Genomic DNA, 21,589 nt, shown 5'->3' with positions numbered 1-21,589 from the left:
TGCAATATTTGAATGATAACTTTGCGACATATTTCTACCTCGTTCTTGTCATTGTTTTTCGGTTTTGTTTTGTGTATGTGTGTGTGTGTGTTTTTTTTATTTATTCTGAAGAAGTCATAAATTCTGAAAAAACAAACAAACCCCGAATTAAGTGATCGAAGGAGGTTTTAACTTTCGGAAGTGACTGCAGACAGCTGATCCTTTGTTTTGGGCATGATTATAGTATTTCATCAAAAGCGTTGTCCTTACTCTAGACCTGTAACTTAATCGTCGGGTGAGAATGAGAAGGGCGTTAAGGTGCCTCGGATATACTGGCTTAAGTGGCGTTCAACGCCCATCTCATTTTCACTTTTATTCTCATTATTTATCCTAATAATTGAATGGTGACGTCGATTTATGGTATCGATGCAGCATAAATCGCGTCTGGATCCAAGACACTGTTGCTCCTTTCGACGTAGAGGGCGACAAAGCATTCACCGGTCGTGGTTCCAGTGGCCATTGTAGAACACACATGTACCTACATCATTGTGTTAGCGACCTAACGTTAGTGTAGTGAAGAAATGGCCGCGAAACGTAAGCCTGATGCCCAAATTCCCGAAGAAGAGAGTGATCGTCTCATCGTTCGGCCCCTGTAAGTGAAGCTTGTTCGTTATTTTCAAATGGAAGCAAAGTTGTTTTACTTATTTTGAAGCTTTACGTCATGAAAGCGCACAAAATCGATGATAATTCCAGTGTAGATTGCGTACAGTCCCACGTATTCTATCATGTGTAGGCCGAGCCTAACAGGTAGTAGATCCAGCCAGGGGCCTGTCCTATAAAGACTTGTGATAGAAATCAATCACAAGTTTTTCTACTGGTCGGGGGCTGTCAAACAAGTGCCAGTGTGCAGCGTTGCATAAAATAAATGGGAAATGATGTTGTAAGCAGTTTTCTAGAACACTCAAGATTTTTCTGAGAATAGTGTAAAACAGTTTAGTGACCCCTATTCATTTCTTTAAAATCCTTTACTGTGTACTCTTCACTTACAACTCTAGGAACTTTTGAAAGGATGATGATTCTGCTGCTTTGAAAATTGGTATCAGTAATGGATATAATGTTTTATCAATAGATCATGCTCAATTTCTTACAATCCCACTTTATTTTTCTTACTGAGGTGTTTTGTATCCTGTTTTTGTTTTTGTTTTTTTTTTTTTTTTGCCCCATTCATGGCAAAGTCAGCATGGCTTAGTAAGATTAAGTGCTTGAATAGACTCTATTCTTTCGAGTCTCTTTTCTCGGTTTACACTTTACCAGGGCGTGTGCTTTCTTTCCAGTATTTAGATAGGTTAGGAGAGTCCATTTATATTGAATACATCATTTTAAAGCTTACAGTCTGCCCATTCATGTCTCTTGACTTCTTGTTGGTTTTGTGATGCAGGGTCACACATTATAGTGATCAATCCTCCTTCTACAATGGCGACTTTGTCAATCTACTTCTAATAGTTTTGCACACCCCTTTATGTTGCCAAAATCCATTAGATTTGTTCTAATACTTCATCTGCTTAAAATTGTTTTTGTTTTGACTTTGGTTAGTCTATATTTTCTCCCTTCTTCTGCAGAGGGGCTGGGCAGGAGGTTGGACGGTCTTGCATCATGCTGGAATTCAAGGGCAAGAAGATCATGGTAAGCGTTTGCTCCAGATACGATTCCTATGTGATCTGTTTCTCTAAAATGTTGTGATGAACAAAAGATTGTCCTGTGGTTTCAAAGAGCTTTCCTCTCAAACTCCCTCTGAAATTGAAAGTTAAAAAAGTGTCCCATATGTTCAATATTTTTGCATGACTGGCTGGACAGGCTGTTCCATGCAGCTGTGATTGTGACCTAACAATGCCCAGACTGGACAGCGCTGCACATTTCACATTTATGGCAGTAAGGTTGTCACATTTGACAATAAAAGAAACGGATACCCCAAGAGAGGGAGAAGGAATGGGAATCTTTTGCTTTGAGCATTCTCATTACCAAATGTCGGAGCAGACCTCTCAAACATAAAAACAATTGCACTGTAGGATGTTGTTTTTGTTGGTGTTTGGTAATTCTACCCTTTGTAGAGCTCTCTGTTTGGCATGAGCATGCATTCTCATAAACTTATGTGCTTTTTGTGGAAAGTTGATTTACAATGTTAATGTCCGACTGCATACCGTATTATATACCAGTAAACAAATCGTATAATGTCTGTGTTCATCTGAATAACAAACAAACAAAAACATCTCTCATTCTTCAGCTCGACTGTGGCATTCATCCAGGCCGAGATGGGATGGACTCACTTCCATACTTTGACCTCATCGACCCGGAAGAGGTTGATCTTCTCCTTGTCAGCCAGTGAGTACAATCCTTTTAACCTTTTTTACCCACAGCTGTTATCCAGATGCCATGGATTGGGAAGGCTGGTCCGACTTGGATGCTGTATAAGTGGAAATTCTCGCAGTGTCTATATTTTCGCGCATTTCGCACAAACAGAAACTAGCGCGAAAATAAAAGCATGCTAATATTTTTGCTTCCCATATGTTCCAATAGCTGAAGTTATAATTCTGCGGAATTAAAAACAGTCGAAACACTTCATACCTCGCTGAGCATGAAAAATTAAACGCACAAAAATATCCACTTTTACAGTACATATATTTTTACGAATGAAGGGCTCATGGATATTTTTGCAAGATGTTGTTTTCGCGAATAGACGCTGAGGCTATTGTTAGTGCACTATTACACACTCAAGTACATTGTGGTGACATTTTCACTTTTATTAAATTCTTGGTCCAACAGTGATTTCGCAAAATTTGCGCAAATTAAACCCTCACAAAAATTACAGCTTATACATATTCAAAAATCCCTGTAATGAATTGTGTACTGATTTACCTTTATTATTGATCTTTTGAAATGTTACACACACGGTGAAAGAATCTGTACTGGAGTCAACCAATGAGCAAAGATGCTATGATGCACATGTTCACTAACATGAAGAAGCATACTCTAGTTCTTGCAGATGGTTGTCGGGTTTGTCATTTTCACTTGGGTGCCTGTTGGTTGATTCACAGTTTCCATTTGGATCACTGCGGAGGGTTGCCATACTTTCTGAAGACGACCACGTTCCGGGGGCGTGTCTTCATGACCCATGCTACCAAGGCCATCTATCGCTGGAACCTCTCAGACTATGTTAAAGTCAGGTTAGTCGTAAAATCTGTAATAGCCTTGGATGATCTTGTTTGTTTCTGTATTTGTTTGTTTGTTTGTTTGTTTGTGTGCTTGTCTTTATTAAATTGTATTCTCTCTGTTTTGTCTGTCTAAAAGTTTCAATTTTACTTTGTTAAACAAAACGTAAGAAAGTGAAGATTGTAAGGGGGATTATCTTTACTACAATTTCTGCTTATTCCATATCTCCTTGTTTATATCAGGGGAAAAAAAAGGACAACATATCGCCCAGGGATACCGAGTCTCTTTGATTTTGGAGGAAAAAAAAAAACTGCCCCAAAAAACCCCCAAAACAAACAACAACAACATAACAATATTGCTTCTAAAATGCAAAGTTGTTTGTATCTGTTCATACTGTAGAACCATTCAAGGCATGAATTTTTCATGAATTTGAGCAAACCTTTTTTTTTTCTTTTTTTTGCAGCATGAAATTTTTGCCAAATTTTCACTGACATTCTATTCATAATGTAGACAAGACTGTTCACGTGCCTTTTAATTTTGGGAATCTTGACACCTTGCGAAATTCGCAAAAATTTCATGCCCGAAAAAAAAAAAAAAAAAAAAATTCTGGTTGTACAGAAGCCCACCAATAGAATATTTAAGAGCCTTAATAATTTCAAAATTATCTTAGCATGTTGAAATATAATATCTGTTTGTCCCGTGACTGATCATCTCTTCATACAATTGTATATTCACAGCAACATCTCGGCTGAGCGAATGCTCTACACCGATGCCGACCTGCAGGCCAGCATGGACAGGATTGAGACGGTCAACTTCCACCAGGAGGTGGACGTGAATGGAATCCGCTTTTCCTGCTACCACGCTGGTCACGTGCTCGGGGCCTGCATGTTCCTCATTGAGATTGCTGGTGTCAAGGTACGTGAAGACACATTACATAACAGTTTCCACTATCCAACTCTTTATACACCACAATGTAAATGCCCTGTGCGCCACATTATTCTTAGACCACAATATAGGTATGCTTTGGGAAATATATTTTGTTTTTTTCAAATCCATGTGACCATTCATAAATTTTGTTATGCTTTGCAAAGTTGTAGGGAAAATCCCAAGATTTGCTATGATGTATGTTATGACAAATGTGTGATTATATTTCTTTCAAATGACCAGTCGCTATGTTATCGTACAGGCATGACTTTTGCACCTAAACTATGACAGAAACTTGGAATTTAAAAAAAAAAAAATCTAATATGGAAGATTGCTTGATATTCAATCACCACACAATACAAGCTCCATGTGAGAGGAACAGAATCACAAATGAAGCTGTCATTACACTGGCATTTGGTGATTTATTGAATGGTTTAACCCTATTTTAACTGGGGGTCAAATTGACCCCCCCTCGACATTTCGTGCCACAATTCCGCAACGCGCAAAGATTTTGCCGCGTCGTTTCATGAGTTTTTTCATTGAAGTCTCCCGCATATTTTGAGACCAAATTTGCGATGTCCGGGTACACCGTTCTAAAGTAACGCAATGTTTTGCATATATAAGCATGTCAACCCGAAAACAGCTCAAATTCATGATTTCGTGTGCAAATCCAATGCAAATTGTGTTTTTTTGTTGAATTGATATAAATTAGATTATTTCAACTTTTGAACATTGAAATTAATCAATTCTAATGTAGATAAGCTTGAAAAAGTGCCTGCAACAAATTTTGGCAAAAGAAACAATAGAAAACAAGAGGTTGAAAAAACAATAAAATACATAAGAAATTAACAAAACAATAAAAAACAAAAGAAACTGATTTTGATTGTGCTATTTTTTTACAAGAAAATTGTTTGATGTATCTTGAGGAACTCTGACACAAAAATTTAGCAATCCTTCATTCTTTTTGATGGAATTTTAGGTGAAAATATGATTTCATGCATAAATTTGCATAATCAGTTTAAACAAACAAAATAAGTTTCATTTTCAGTGCTATGTTCAAAATCATACGCACAAGAATAGAGTGCAGGAGATGATATTTACCCTTACAAAGGGAGGAGGTTATGTTTTCATTACCGTTTGTTTGTTTGTTTTTTGTTTGTTTGTTTGTCTGTGTGCAAAATGACTCAAAAAGTTGGTCGCGGATTTGGATGAAACTTGCAGAAAATTCTGAAAATGACTCAAGGAACAGATGAATAAAATTTTGGCAGTGATCCGAAATTTTTTCAGGATTTTATGAAGAGTTTTTGATATTTTGGCAGGTAGGGTCAGTGAACTTGGGTGTTCAAACTTTGCATTTTTTAGGTTTTCATTCACGCACTAAAGTGCGTGCTCTAGTTTTTGCTAGTTTCTGCTAGGGTGAGGCGCCCCATGCAGCTGAGGGTTTATGACGTAACAAAGGCTTCTGTAGTGGGAAATCAGGCAATTTTTGATTTAGCGTGCAGAAGCTTATGTATGGGTGGAAATCACTGATCTCTTTGGGAAGAGCAAGATCATCGGTGGAAAGTAGCTGCTTGGTGGAGGTCTGCACTCTCAGAGTGCTTTTCCAGTTGTTAATGCTTTTGATATCTTCATAGTTATTTCACCTGTCACCTCTCTCCCTGCTTCTTCCCAGATTTTGTACACCGGAGACTTCTCCCGTCAGGAGGACCGCCATCTCATGCAGGCTGAGATTCCGAACATCAAACCCGATGTTCTCATCACGGTGAGATAGTGGAGAGTATTAAAGTGTACTCCTCTTATAAGGAATGTGATTATGATAAAATGTTGGTAACAGCAAAGTTAGAAATTCAATTCCCAAAATTATCATTAGATATATCAAAGCAATAATACACCGCATTCTGTCTTGTCTCCTGCGTAAGCACTTGCAAGTGCATGAATTCGTGTTACAAGTCTCAAGCGCAAACATCTAGGTACATACTATGCAGCAAGTGCGAGTCACTCCTTTTTCAGTGTAGAGATGACTTCAAAGTCTGGTAGATGTACGGTACTTTTTAACAGTTTATGCCTTCTCTAGATAATGATTATGGATAATAATAATTGTGTAGGATGGCTTTCATTCATGGTATACCAGAAAATATTGCACTTGTTCAGGTGAATATTGCACTCATCTTTCATTCATGCAATATTGGCCCTAACTTGTGCAATATCCCCTGGTATCCCATTCTTAGCCATCCAATGTAATATATATAATTATAAAATGGGTTCAAGAATGTAGCCAATTGGAAGCGCTGAAATGAGTCACGTGTGCGTGCATTAATTTCTTAGTAAATGCACTAAGAAGAGTCTCTCTTCCACCTCCCTGGCCTGACGTACGTCACAATGTTTACACTAGCAGTGCGCACTCAATCAGTTGTTACAAGTGCGTCACGCGCTACTATACACGCTGTCAATCCTGTAAACAACTTCTAGTTCAGGCCGCGGGCTGCCACAACAGCCGGCGGCCTTTCTTGTGCATAACACGTGGCGTTCGTATACTCTTATACGTACGTATAGTACTTATGTGCGGGATTTCCGAGTGCGACGTGCGTAAATGTTTGGGACGAACATCTTTGGACATCTTGACTTTTGAGCGAGTGCTATATGTAGCTGACTGGTATTGACCCACAAAGGTACATGAATAATGCTGTTAGTTTTCGACCCATGTTATAAAACAAATGATGCACAGGATTATTTCATGGCGTTAGTGAAGGTGCGGTGCACTCTCGAGTATTGACAACGGTTGCAAACATGCACTCGGCTGCGCCTCGTGCATGTTGCACCATTGTCAATACTCTCGAGCACACCGCACCTTCACTAACACACTCTATCCTGTGCATCATTTGTGTAATATTGCACTCGTTACTGCCAACATTGCACTCATCTGTGATATGTGCAATATTCCCCTCATATCCCATTCATTGCAATCCAACGTAATATAGTTTTCCCGCCGAATCTCTGCGCATGTTTTCTCTGACCAGGAGTCGACGTACGGCACCCACATCCACGAGAAGCGGGAGGAGCGGGAGGCGCGATTCACGGCCACGGTACACGACATCGTCAACAGGGGAGGGCGCTGTCTCATTCCAGTCTTTGCTCTCGGCAGGGCTCAGGAGCTCCTTCTCATTCTAGGTCCGTCCATTTTTTTTCCCCAAAAACTTGAGGGAATAAAAAAAATTGGTTAACACGGCCCAAATTTACGGAGGTGGTCTGAATTTAGACCATGGTTTATACAAATTTTGTCTGTGTAAATATGATTGGCAGATTGTGTACGCCAAGCAGATGTCCAGTAACAAATTCTAAAGCTCATTGCCGTGTGTATGTCAAAAGTATGCCTATTTCATGCTTATTTTAGTCTGTGGTCTTAATTTAAACCACTTTTAGGAATTTGGGCCATTAAGTTCCACGTTTCCAAAGTTTGGTGCTGTGTCATTCATTTATTTATTTATTATTTATTCATTCAGCTATTTATTTATTTAGTCAGCTATTTGTTTGTTTATTTATTTATTTATTTGTTTATTTATTCATTCATCTGTATATCTATTTATTTAGATTTTTAATTATTTGTGCATTTAATTATGTTTTTCATAAGTTATTTTTATTTTGTGTGTACTCTTTTGTTTTAATAGTGGTTTAACAGTTTTAACCCTAACTAGGCCGGGCTATTCAGGTAGATGATAGAGCTGGGGGGGGGGGCCTCCCAGGCCCCCCCTCCGGATCTCGGCCGTCGACCGCGCGATCACGACGAAAATTGGCACACGCATTGCCTATGATGTAATCTAAAGAACCATGAAGTTAATTTTTTCAAAAATTATCATTTACACTAAATTATGCTAATTTATGCATAATGATGCATGAAATCAGACAATTTGGTATAAATCACTAAATAAAGCTCAAAACAGGCACATTTTTTGTGTAAATATTCTTTTTAGTGTCCTTAGCAAATGTAAGAGAAAAAAATTGCGCAATCAGAAAAAATTTCCTAAGTATTTTATTGTTTTTTGAATTTCTTATGTATTTCATTGTTTTTTCGACTTTATGTTTTCCATTGTTTTTTCGATGAAATTTGTCCGTGACATTGTCCCGAACAAGAAAATGCGTTATTAATTGATTTTTAATCAATAAAACCCCAAAATAATCATGCTTTTATGAAATTTGCCTGTAAACACAGTTTTCATTGAAATTGTACACAAATTCACGTTTTTGAGCAAATTTTGGTCTGACATGCACGTGCATATTTATGCGCAACTTCGGAACCGCGCACCCGGGCATCGCAAATTTGGTGTCAAAAGATGCGGGAGACTCGAAAGAAAAAAGTCATGAAACGTCGCGGCGATAGCTTCTCGCGATAGCGATACATCGCGCGAAACGTCGAGGGGGGGGGGCCTCGGAGGCCCCCCCCCGGCCTAGTTAGGGTTAATAATAATACACATTACTGTGAAATGTTGATCTCTTCTTGTTGCCATGGCTACACAGATGAGTACTGGTCCAACCACCCCGAGCTTCATGACATTCCAATCTACTATGCCTCGTCCCTGGCCAAGAAGTGTATGGCCGTCTACCAGACTTACATCGACGCCATGAACGAGAAGATTAGAAGACAGGTAACAAAAGAGGGAGGTAGCGGGAGAGATAAATAATAATAATAATAATATATATATATATATAGAGAGAGAGAGAGAGAGAGAGAAATGTATATTGAAAAGAGAAAGAGGAAACAAGGAAGAGAAAGAGATTCTGTGTGCGACGATAGAGAATTTTTGATTCTGTGGTCAAGAACGCCCTTCTGGTAATACTAAAGCGTTATACCAAATGGCTGCAGTCCACTTGTTATGTCGGCGGTGTTATCACCCATTTTGCTTTTCAGTGTACGCTGATTCCGACGTACCGTTGAGATGTAATCGCCCCGTCCCCTCCTCTGGGCTGATTATTTTCACGCCAAGCGATGAGGTCATTCATGTCCCGAACGTAGGAAGGTGTGAATTCCTTAGAAGACATGTTCTCAATTCTGGTGGTGGACGTGCTGGAGAACCAGTTGGAACATGCGCAGTTCCTTTTTAAAATGATGTCATTATCTCGCTGTCCACGTCCAGGACGTGAAATCGAAATTGAAAAGTCCCTATCATTCTGAGATGACAACACATGTGCTCATTTGGAAAATGGTCTTTAAAAAAAAAAAAATAAGCCATATAACTTTTTATGGAAGCATTAATGATAGGAATGCAGTTCAACAAAGTTGGACAGAATATTGCAAGCTTTCCTGTAATGTTAATATTATGGTAAAGCTATGGCTGTGACACTGTAGTGTATTGTGGCATATTGTGATATTTCTATCGGTCTGTTTGTAGATGTGCATTTAAACAAATTATGCAAACCTGACAAGCTATTGACTAAGTTTGGTGCACGAGTATGAAACACAAAGAATTAAAGTATAATTTTTGTATGGTGTCCTGTCCCAAAAGTCCCATTTGAGTGAGTGGGAAATACATTTAATAAATTAAATCTGTTCGACTGGACTTTACTTGTGTCGATCAGATTTAATTTACACGCTTTTAGCATACTACCTGAATGAATCAAAACCTACATCGATATATCTCCTTAAATGATTTGCAAATGGCCATCAACATGCATTGCATTAAGAAGATTTTGTATGCATTGGTGACTCAAATTGTTAATAGACAAAAGTACCACAAAATACATGCTGTAATGCGGTAATGGGGGAGGGGATCGTTATAACACTCAACACGTGGTAAATTCTATGTCTTGTGTCCTTCCTTCACACAGATCAACATCAGTAACCCGTTCGTCTTTAAGCACATCTCGAACCTCCGTGGCATGGACCACTTTGATGATGTCGGCCCCTCCGTCGTCATGGCGAGCCCTGGAATGATGCAGTCCGGCCTGTCGAGGGAGCTCTTCGAGATGTGGTGCAACGACCGCCGAAACGGCCTGATCATCGCTGGCTACAGCGTAGAGGGCACCATGGCTAAGGTTAGTAGCTTTTCAACAACTGTTCCACGTTCGATGTACTGTATGTCCCCAAAAAAATTACAACGGGACCCTCCGCAATGACTACTTTAAAAATAGTGAATCAATCCAAATACTGATTCAGGGCATGAAACCAGAGCTCATTGCCCACATCTTACTGAAAACGCCATCCGATTTGCTTCAGTGGTCAAAGGGAAATGAGGAATTTTGTAGAGGATGTCAGGAATCTCTTCCCTCCAAGTTCTGTCTATTGTGTTCACACATTGATATGCAATTCCAAGAGCATCCTATCTGTAGTGCTGAACTTTAGAAGGATCAGACTCCTGACATGCTTTACAACAATCCACAGTTCTCTGTAACCACTTAACCAAATTGAATGGGGTTTTCTGCAAAATATAGCTAAGATGTTATATTTTAAGACCCTGAAGTAGTATTTAGACAGTTCATCATATTGGGAGTTTTCAGTGCTAATATCTAATGGTATTTTTGGGGGGACATACTGTATAGTAGTCTGTGCTTAATCAGGTAGTGTTGTGGCAGAGCAGTTTTTGCAAGATTTTAGTGGAGTACCCAATTAACTTTGGAGAATGTTTCATTTATGTCACAACTACCATACTCATATTATTATGCTCCCATCTGTATCACAGACACAGCGTGCCACATGTATGTCACTACAGCCACAGATATGTATGGTAATAGTGTGCCACTATGTGTGTAGGTCCAGTAGTGTGTGTGGTGCTGGTGTAAAGGGTTTGTGAATGGCATGCATAATTGTGTCTACTTGCAGTGACACATTCTTGTAAAACGTAAAACTATGCACTCTGTTGGTTCTCAGCACCCTGCAGTTTCTTCCAATATGTAATAAACCCATTTTACAGACTTTTCAAGGAAAGTTTTGAGTATAATGTAATGATGTTTATTTTGAAAATTTTTACCTCTTTATTCTGAATATAACATGCATCATGGTTTGTTTAGTTTGTCAATTAAAGTGGACTACCCAATTAAGTGGTACTTTGTAATTGTGGATAGATGTCCCAACTTAGTCTTCACACAACTCAACTCGTTCAGTCTTTGGGTATTAAAACTTTGCTGTAGAAATGATCAGTTTGTCCTCCGTCTTGTCTATTTTTAGCATGTGATGTCATCACCTGAGGAGATCACTTCCCTCAGTGGTCAGAAGCTCCCCCTCAAGATGTCGGTCGACTACATCTCCTTCTCCGCTCACACCGACTACGAGCAGACATCGGAATTTATCCGAGCCCTCAAGCCTCCTCAGATAGTGAGTCAGGATCCGAAAAGAGTTCGAGAAGGGACCAGAAGGGGGCGGGATGGCTCTGTGGTTTAGTCTGTGTATCTGAGCAGATGCATCATAACTTTTAGGGTTCAAATCTCTGTTCAAGTTATGGAATTCAAAGTCGGTCTCCGGGTCCACAATGAATTTTGGCGTCAGGAATTCATTCGGGCCCTCACGCCTCCCCAGATTGTGAGTCGGGATTCTAAAAAAAAGTTCAAGAAGGGACCAACAGGGTGGGGAAATGGCTCTGTGGTTTAATTTCTGTATCTGGGTAGATGCATTTTAAGGTCGTGGATTCAAATCTTGGCAGTCAATGTCGGTACTTTTTCCAGTTTATAGCATGATGTGAATATGGCTAAAAAACAACAACAACAACAACAAACAAACAGACGAGAAAGTAAAGATATTATGACAACATGTTGTCTACATGACTTTACAACTGGTAATGTGTATATCATCAGTTAATTTGAAACTGTAAGAAATTCATCTTATTCAAGCTCATCCCAAATATTGATTGTGTAAATAATTATTTCCACTTTTTTATGAATGTGCCTCAAACTCTTTACTGATCTTGAGTTGACAATGAGCTTTCAAGGAATGCTTTACCTTATATTTCCATAAACGAAACAAAAAAGTGAAGATGTTACGTATATGTTTCCTTTTCTTCTTCTTCTTTCTTTCTTTCTTTTCCTAACCTTAAGACTAAGAGCGCCATGAGCATCTTTTTGATGGACTGTTGCGCTATAGAAGTATACACTATTATTATTAAAGGACAAGTTCACCTTCATAAACATAAGGATTGAGAGAATGCAGCAATATTATTAGAACACATCAGTGAAAGTTTGAGGAAAATTGGACAATCGTTGCAAAAGTTACGAATTTTTAAAATTTTTGTGTTAGAAACGCTGGATGAGGAGACTACTAAGGCTGGTGATGTCATATGAGTACGACAGTATAAAGAAAATGTAAAGAAAATTCAACATATTTTCACTTTTTTTGCATAATAAAAGAGCACTTGACTTGCCTCTTTCCAAAGGCAATGGGAATAATATTACCCATAACATATGTCAGTAACGAGTCAAGGGAATGTGTACTTTTTTCAAAAGATGAAATTTTGTGAAATTCTCTTTATATTTTCCTTATATTGTTGTACGCATGTGACATCATACACTGCAGTAGTCTTCTCATCCAGCGGTGACTGCACAAAAACTTCAAAAATTCATAACTTTTGAACGGATTGTCCGATTTTCCTCAAACTTTCAATGATGTGTTCTACTAATATTGCTACATTCTTGCAATCCTTATGTTAATGAAGGTGAACTTGTCCTTTAAATACCAAGTTACGAAAACTCTTACTCATTTGTTTGTTTGTTTGTGTGTCTCCCCCCCCCCCCCCCCCCCTTATGACAGATCCTGGTCCACGGCGAGCAGAACGAGATGAGTCGTCTGAAGGCCGCGGTCCTCCGAGAATACGAGGATGATGATGAGTATAACATCCAGGTTCACAATCCTAGGACCACCCAGGCAGTGGAGCTCTACTTCCGGGGCGAGAAGATGGCAAAGGTGAGGGTTTAACTGCCACTTGGTCTACTACTGTAAAAGTGGATATTTTCGTGCGACTAATTTTTCATGCTTGGCCCGGTAAGAAGAGCTTAGCGTGTTTTTAATTCCGCGGAATCAAGACATCACGCACAGGAACATATGGCAAGAAAAAATATTCGCCTGCTTTTATTTTCGTGCTAGTTTTTGGTTGCGCGAAATGCGCGAAAATTACAACACCGCGAAAATTTCCACTTTTACAGTATCAGATGGTCTACTTCCCAGTTTGTCTATCACCACCACGGCTAACTCACTTGGTCTACTATCAATTTCGTCTAATGCCCCTTTGGTTTACTTCTCACTTGGTCTAGTGCCCAGTTTGGCTACTTATCATTTCGTCTAATGACCAGACGGTCTAATTGCAGTTCTCCTTGTGAACTTTTTCCCCAATTTGTCTGATAAACCGTTGGTATTAGACTAAGTGAGCATAGTCCATCTGGAAGTAGACCAACTGGTAATGAGGCTAAGTGGCAATTGGACTAAATGGTCATTAGACAAACTGATTGTAGAAGAAACAGGATTAGACCATGTGGGTTGAGACTAAATGCCTATTAGACGATGTGGGAGTAGACCAAGTGATAGATCACCAAGGTGAGTGGAGGTATTCGATTAACCCTTCGCATTTTCAGATTATTGCAGAACTATTGCCCAAATATGAATTTTTACTCGCCCAAATAGAAAGTCCCAAAACATGAGAAAATGATAGAGAAAATCACTTCTAGGTGTATAAGGCTTAAGGGGATTGTGTAGTTTTGGTTGAGACCTATTAAACTTAAGGTTACTAACATTTTTTGGTTAGATAGTGAGGAACCTCTTATGAAATATGAAAGAGCATGTACAAAAACACTTGCCCTACTTCAGTGTTCACTTGCCCTGGGCAAGCGGGCAAGTACTTATGCATGCAACTCCACGTAGCCAAAATAGAGCCAGCAGAAGAAGATGAAAACAAAATACAATAACCTCTTCATCTTTAATGTATATAGAATTTGACAGAAAAACAGGTTAAATGGCATTTTCACAAATTGTTAACTAAGTCCGTCAGCAGATTAAGCAGAATAAATCCTTCCTAGTAATACCTCTTTTATTACATAACAATAAATGTTCCTGAAGCTATGATAAGAAATATCCCATATTTTCTTATCATTTTCTCTGTTTTTGACAGAAAAAATGCAAGTATCCCTTTTTGTAATCAAACTCTGCATGTTTGCTAAACATACTGAAATTTCTTAGAGTAGAGAATTCCAACTGAAAAAAGATCTTGTGCCGTAGTTTGCGTGTGATAGGTTACAGCTGTGACATATGACCTCTGACCTCACCATGACCTCTTGACCTTTCATCCATTCAGGTCATGGGCAGCCTAGCCTCGCATAAGCCCCAGCACAATGGCAAGGTGTCGGGAATCTTGGTCAAGAGGAATTTCAATTATCACATCATGGCGCCGGCCGACCTGTCTGGTAATTTACTTTCTTTGTCCATATTTAAAGGTCTTGTTTACCTTTGGGAGTAGTGACTTTAAAAAATGTTTGAGATATCACACTTGATGCATATGCAGAGGTCAGTTGTATCACAAAACATCGTGCGAGCTAAAAAATTTGCAATAAATCCTAAAATATAAGGAGATATCACTATTTTTCTCAATAAACCATAACTGTAGACGGTTTAGTCTAGAAACATATTGTTCATGTGTTGTATATTCAACAATGCTTAACATTGATTATACTGATGCAAATTTTTACATTGGTTGTTTCTATCCCTAACTCACACTTTAGAACTATTTTGAAGCACTAATGCTGGGTTTTTGTTTCAGCTGCCAATGGTAAATTATGCCTTTAATGTAAAACCAGAAATGTTCGCGACACTAATTGGGCCTAAATTGTACCTTTTCATCTTCTTCTTGAGAACCCAATGACCCATTTTCACCAAACTTGGCAGGTAGCATCCCTAGGGGGTTAGGATCTCAATTTGTTAAAATGGGCACCATGTCCCACCCAGGGGGTGCCCAGGGGGGTCCAAACCCCCCCCCCCCCCAAATTAAGGAATCTTTAAAAATCTTCTTCTCTAGAACCAGAAGTGATAGAGCTATGTAAGTTAATACTATGACACTTAGTACACTGATGACTGTAGTTTCAAGTTTCTTCATGGGGGAATCAGGGGTGCCCCCCTTGGGACCCAGGGGAGGGGGTGGGGAGGGGTCCTAATGGGGCCTAAATTGTACATTTTCATCTTCTTCTTAAGAACCCCATGATCGATTTTCACCAAACTTGGCAGGTAGCACCCCTAGGGGGTTAGAAACTCAATTTGTTAAAATGGGCACTATGCCCCACCAAGGGGGCCCCAAGGTGCCCAATCCTCCGAAAATGAAGGAATCTTAAAAAATCTTCTCTACAATCAGAAGTGATAGTAGAGCTAAGATAATACTATGAGTGAGTACATTAATGACTGTAGTTTCAAGTTTGTTCATAGCAGATCCAGGGGTGCCCCTCTTGAGGGCAGGGGGGAGGGGTGGGGAGGTCCAAATGGGGGTCTGAATTGTACATTTTCATCTTACTAGCCTTCCTGAAAACCTCATGATGGATTCTCATTGAACTGGCAGGTAGCATCCCTAGGGGTTAGGATCTCACTTTATCAAAATGGGCACCATACCCCACCCGAGGGCCCCAGGGGGCCCCAATCACCCCAAATTAAGGAATCTTAAAAAATTTGGGTCCTTATTGTACATTTTCATCTTCTACTTGAGAATGCCTTGTCAAATTTTGGTAGAGCTGTGAATAATTTAGATTAGTGACTGCGTTAAAGGTGAACTGGCGATACTCAGGTGAGCACTAGACCTGCGGGTCTCTTTTTTTTTTTATAGCATAGTTATGGTACCGAAAAGAAATCCGCAGAAATGGCTCTGCGAATTGGGTATGAGCATGGTTAGCAACTATTGTGTTCGCAGATATTCAGGCTTGTTGTTTAGACCCAGTTTCCATGGCAATGAATGTCTATGATGTTACAGTTTTTTATTGTCAGTGTTGTATCCATGGGGGGGGGGGGGGGGGAACCGCACACCGCCTCTTTATTTTTGGTTAAAATAAGAGAAATAAAAAAAATGAGGGGGGAGGTGCGTGCCCCCCCCCCCCTTTAATTGTGCAGAGGCGCCTCCCTTTTACGGAATTTCTGGATCCATCCCTAATTGTGCTGTCTTTTTTGTTTTGATTTCAATTAAATGTGAGCAGAATACACGGATCTCGCAGTCAGCAATGTGACCCAGCGGCAGAGCATTGCCTACCACGCCCCACTCTCGCTCCTCACACACTACCTGACCCAGCTGTCGGCAGACATCGAATACACCGAGGTCAATAGCAAGCCCGCCCTCAGGGTCTTCAGCGCAATCAACATCATCCATGAACCAGCCTGTGGCATGGTAACGCTGGAGGTTAGTACATCGTTATGATATAACTGAAAGGAAATGTAAACCCAAAGAGAAATGTGGATTAAGTGAAAGCACCACATCAGTAGAACACATCAGTGAAAGTTTTAGGAAAATCAGACAATTGATGCAAATGTTATGAATTTTTATAGTTTTGATGTTGGAACCGCTGGATGAGAAGACTACTAGAGGTTATGACTTAATGTGTGGACAATAATTTCAAGAAAATATAAAGAAAATTCCACAAAAGTTCACTTTTCTAGCATAAAGAAAGAGCACTTGACTAACGGTCCTCAGAAAGCAGGGGGAATAATTGCTACCCCTAACATATGTCAGTATCAAGTTGATGGAATGTGTAATTTTCATGCCATGTTTCCTGGCAAACCGCGTCAGCCAGGTAAGTTTCTTTGTAGACTCTTTCGATATATTGCCAGCAAATATGAAATGGTGTCAGACGGGTTCTGAAACACTTACCAAAACTATGTTTTTCACTTGGAAATGTCATTTTTCTCTCCAGTGGGTGGCTAATGCAGAGAACGACATGTATGCAGATGCTGTCATGACTGTGGTGGTTAAGGTAGCGTCAGATGTCAACATGCAGAAATGTGAGTTTGATATCTATTGTCCTCATCCCAAAATGATGATAAATTATAATAAGTAAAGTTGTATTTATCCAGGGTAGGCTTTTCAGTGTTTGCACCGCTCTACGAGAGGGTAACCCTAGCATTGCCAGGTACCCATTATGGGATGTTATATCACAGGGTACCCGGTACTGTAAAAGATGTTAGTTTCGCGTACATGTATTTTTGCGAATGAGGGGGCCACAGACGTTTTCGGGAGATGTTGTATTTGTGATTTGACACTGAGTGCGCTGATGCCTGTCCTTTGACTCCACCTCTTTGTGCGATCAAGATCATGTAGCCATGCTTTCGTATGTTGTTAAAATTATAGCCCTATAGCAAGGCTCGACACTAACGGTGGCCCGGTGGCCCAGGGCCACCAAAAACGCATGTCGGGCCACCAAAATTTCAGAAATGAATAATTTGGTGGCCTGATCGGGCCACCAAAAAGGGTCGGATGTTTGCCTTTGGGCCACAAAAAAATAAAAGTTAGTGTGGAGCCCTGCCTATAGTTATTAAAGAAATTCCCAGAAATCAAACTGTTACAAAAATACAGTGGAAACTCAATATAAAGAGATCTGATATAACAAAATATCTAATATAACAGACTTATTTCTCCAGCCCCAATGAATTTATTTCCTTTGTTTTGTATTGTTTATTGACTACTGGTGTTACAAAATATTTGATATAAAGAACAAATTGTCTTAGTCCCAAGGATCTTGTTATACTGAGTTTCCACTGTGGCAGCTTTTACAGTAATACTGTCTCCTTGTATCATTTTTTTCAAATGTATCCCGGTTATAGTCAAGCAGCTGCCCGCCAAGAACGACACGGAGGTTTTCAGCGAGCGCCTCTCCGTCCTCCTGAGGGACATGTTCGGCCAGACGACGGTCAGGAACTTTCCGGACAGCAATGACCTGGTGGTCAGTCTGGACGGCAAGGAAGCGGCGGTCAACGTCACCACTTTGGTATGTATGGAGTGTCCACTCACGCCTGAAAACCTCTATGTGCTCTGAGTGTGGACTGGCATAGAAAATCCCATATCATTGTACAGTGCACTCCCACTAATATAACAAACACTGTTACAAGAAAACTCTGGTTACAATTAAAAAAAGAAAAAATCAGGTCCCAAAACTTGCTGTGTCTATACAGTGGAAACTCAGTATAGTACTCTTATACAATTGTGTATTATGAATTATAGTTTGTCATTGATCTCTTTATACAGCCCTTTGTTGTGGCTTCTAGGATGCAAAGTTGATGTTAGCTCTAAATGCAGACATTAAGTGAATGATCTCTTTTTAAAGGAACTTGGTGCACTGTTAGTGTAAATGAATACTCTGTTGAATTTTCACTTTTTTTGGGGATGTGTTTTGTGTTGTTTTTATGTAGGGTCCCTTTGTAATTCATTTTATTTATTAACTGAAATGGCTACCATGTAAAAATAAAGCGGAATAAGAAAATAAATTGTTTGAGTCATCTCAATTTGTTTGTTGTCTTGTTAAGATTTAGTCAATTTTGATAGAACTTGTCAGTATATTCTTGACCTGCATATTGCTCTATTACATGACTCTGCTAGAAATTAGTATAGCAGCAAATGAAATGATGACATATTTTGTTTACTGTTTTTGTTTACCGTGTTGTTTACTGTTTACTAAACAGGAAGTGCAGACTGAGGACAAACAGCTGAGGCATATGGTATCGACTGCAATGAAAAGGTTATACGAGGCCATTGAACCAGCAGACTTGGAAGGGGTTTGAACCCGTACCCTGCTGAAACTCAGTGGACACTAACCACTGGACCTCCATTTTTCATCATGTGTTGGTAGTTGGGATTCAGTGAAAGCGATGGCTGAATTCTGTGGAATCCAACGCTGTGAGGGCGCTGCTTATAGTGATCATGTGACCAAAGGGAAATGTATTAAGAACATAGTAGAGACCGAAGATGGCCTTTTGCATGCTGCATTTGTAAACTGAGAGTCGATGGTTCAAATCTCATCAGTGCCAGGCTTTTAAGGGAGTGCATCTCTGCTACTAATATCTACCTAGATGGTGTAGATGTAGCATGGATGGGTCTGAGACTGTTAAGGGCTTTTACAAAATCCTGGATACAATAATGGTGAAAGAGGTTGGTGTGAGCTCTCTTTTGAGCAAATGAGAGATGGACCATTAGTGCATCATAAATGGTGTTTTCCATGATGTCGGTAATCAAAAAAAAAAAAAAAAAATCTTCAGGGACCAAATTTGATCCCCCCCCCCCCCATCACTGATTCCTTCAATCCAAGCCTCTCCATTAAGTCTTTAGTCTTCGTTATATCCACTAGTTTCACACCACACATCATAGGGATGAAAGCTTCACATACTTCAGTGAAAAATCATCTTCTCTATAAAAGTACCGTACACTCTCCTGTTATAAAGAACAATGCCATTACAAAATTCTTGTAACAAGAAGTAAAAATTCAGTTCCCCAAATTATTGTCTGTACATCTTCAGGTGAAAATGATAAAGCAGTTAAGTTGCCACTAAAGCAATAGTTTCGAGGCACCTTAACGCCCTCATCATTCTCAGCCGACAACATGTATAACTTCATACGAATAGTTTACTTTTGACGAAACTTCAATATAATGAAAGAAAACCGCCTGTCTCAAGGAATTATTTATAACAGGAGTTGCCTCTTTGGACACAATCATATTATTGGCTTTTTAATGCATTACAAGCGATGTATGATTGAATTAATAGCCAATGTGTGAAGATATCATGTATTCTCTTAAAGGGATGGTATAATTATTGTTGAGATGGGGGAATTCAGATTTTAACTTTTTGCCATGTGTTTAGACACCGCATATGAATTATTAAATGGCGTGTAATTCTAAGAGGTTTTGAAATGACTGAGATATCAAAAAAAAAAAAAAAAATGGAAAAATAGAAATGGTACAAGTGTACTAAGAAAGGGTGAGTCCCATCTCTTCTTAGGCCCTCTTTGTATATAGGGGTATCTCACCCATTCCAAAACCAATTTTCATCAAATGAATTTTGAATTCCTCTTAGAAATGTATGCTCTTTCATATTCCATAAGAGGCTTCTCATCACCTCATAAAAAAAGGTTGGAAACCCGAAGACCCATCGCAACAAAATCTGTAGGCATACTGTCCCTTTAATGTAAAATTTTTATCAATAAGTTTGCGAGTCCACATTGATCTACTGTCAGTGATGTCACAATGGTAATAATAAAGCTATGGCTGTAACTAATGTCCTTTTGTCTGTACATACAATATGTCACAGTGATGTGTAGACATATTTACTTTTGAGTAGTTTGTAAATAAAACTGTCAAAGCACCTTGTATGAACATGTGTTACCTTGTGTTTTGTGAGAGAACCCCCTCCAATGCACGCATTATCATAGACATAAAGTGGGCAATTTAACCCTAACTAGGCCGGAGGGGGGGCCTCCAAGGCCCCCCCCCCCCCTCGACGTTCCGCGCGATGTATCGCTAATGCCAAAAGCTATCGCAGCGACGTTTCATGACTTTTTTCTTTTGAGTCTCCCGCATCTTTTGACACCAAATTTGCTGTGCCCGGGCGCGGGTTCCGAAGTTGCGCATAATTATGTACGTGCATGTCAGACCAAAAATTGCTCAAAAACGTGAATTTGTGTACAATTTCAATGCAAACTGTGCTTACAGGCAAATTTCATAAAAGCGTGATTATTTGGGGGTTTTATTGATTAAATCAATTAATGGCGTATTTTCTTGTTCAGAACAAAGTCGCGGACAAGTTTGTCATTTAAGGGTTTGCTTACGCAACATGCTATGTTATGTGTATGTCTGATGCTATGTCGGAGGTTGCATTTGTTTTGAGCATTCATACATGGAATAAAAATAAGACGAAAAACATCCTTCAGTTACAGTTACTTGGGCCAAAATATATCAAGTCCATCAGGTTGGGGAAGGGGGGGGGGGGCATTTAACTGCAGAGATTATTGTTGTATCAAAATGTACAATTTTCACCTCTTAATTTTCCAGGAAATTGTACATTGGAGAAATATAATTCGGCACTAGTTGTGCAGTGAATCTGCAGAAGGCCAGAAGAAACAGCTTTACAAAGAAAATACTTTATTTCAATGGAGGGAACCATTGTCTTTTATTTTATACAATAATATAGTATTAAAAAAAAAAGAAAAAGAGGAAATGTTGCCAATCTGAGGAAGTAGCATGCTCACTTTCCTGAAAATGTTGCCAATTCAGATTAAAAAGATTACAATGAATTCATAATTATAGCTTAGGATATTGAAAAAAAAAAACACAGATCGTCAAGGTAAATTTAGTTTTAGCATAAGGACTCTTACAAGAATGTCATCACATTTAACCTAAACTCACACTTTAGGTATATGAGGTTTGTCCTACTGGTGAAACTAAATTTACCTTGATCTGGTTCTTTCTTTGTTTATTTTTTTGTTTTGTTTGTTTTTTATCCTTATCTATGTCTTCCTCGTCATGAATAGTAGGAAGCTCGGTTAGATTTGCAACGTAGACG

The 21,589-nt window shown here is 39.3% G+C and overlaps 1 protein-coding gene across 1 annotated transcript; it reads left to right on the top strand.

Annotated features, from left to right (window-relative positions):
- The first annotated feature begins 536 nt into the window (after window positions 1-536).
- LOC140247003 (cleavage and polyadenylation specificity factor subunit 3-like) lies at window positions 537-20,389 on the top strand. Its single transcript, XM_072326308.1, has 16 exons — window positions 537-631; window positions 1,599-1,662; window positions 2,261-2,358; window positions 3,072-3,200; window positions 3,924-4,101; window positions 5,783-5,872; window positions 7,128-7,278; window positions 8,623-8,750; window positions 9,931-10,137; window positions 11,267-11,413; window positions 12,839-12,991; window positions 14,373-14,481; window positions 16,246-16,445; window positions 16,957-17,044; window positions 17,864-18,027; window positions 18,719-20,389. The coding sequence occupies exons 1-16, from the start codon at window positions 561-563 to the stop codon at window positions 18,815-18,817; spliced, it is 2,076 nt and encodes a 691-aa protein (XP_072182409.1). The 5' UTR covers window positions 537-560; the 3' UTR covers window positions 18,818-20,389.
- Window positions 20,390-21,589: the final 1,200 nt, after the last annotated feature.

The sequence above is a fragment of the Diadema setosum genome, chromosome 3, assembly GCF_964275005.1.
Source record: "Diadema setosum chromosome 3, eeDiaSeto1, whole genome shotgun sequence".
NCBI lineage: Eukaryota > Metazoa > Echinodermata > Echinoidea > Diadematoida > Diadematidae > Diadema > Diadema setosum.
The sequence above is the reverse complement of the archived record's forward strand: the minus strand, read 5'-3'. Positions and strand labels throughout refer to the sequence as shown.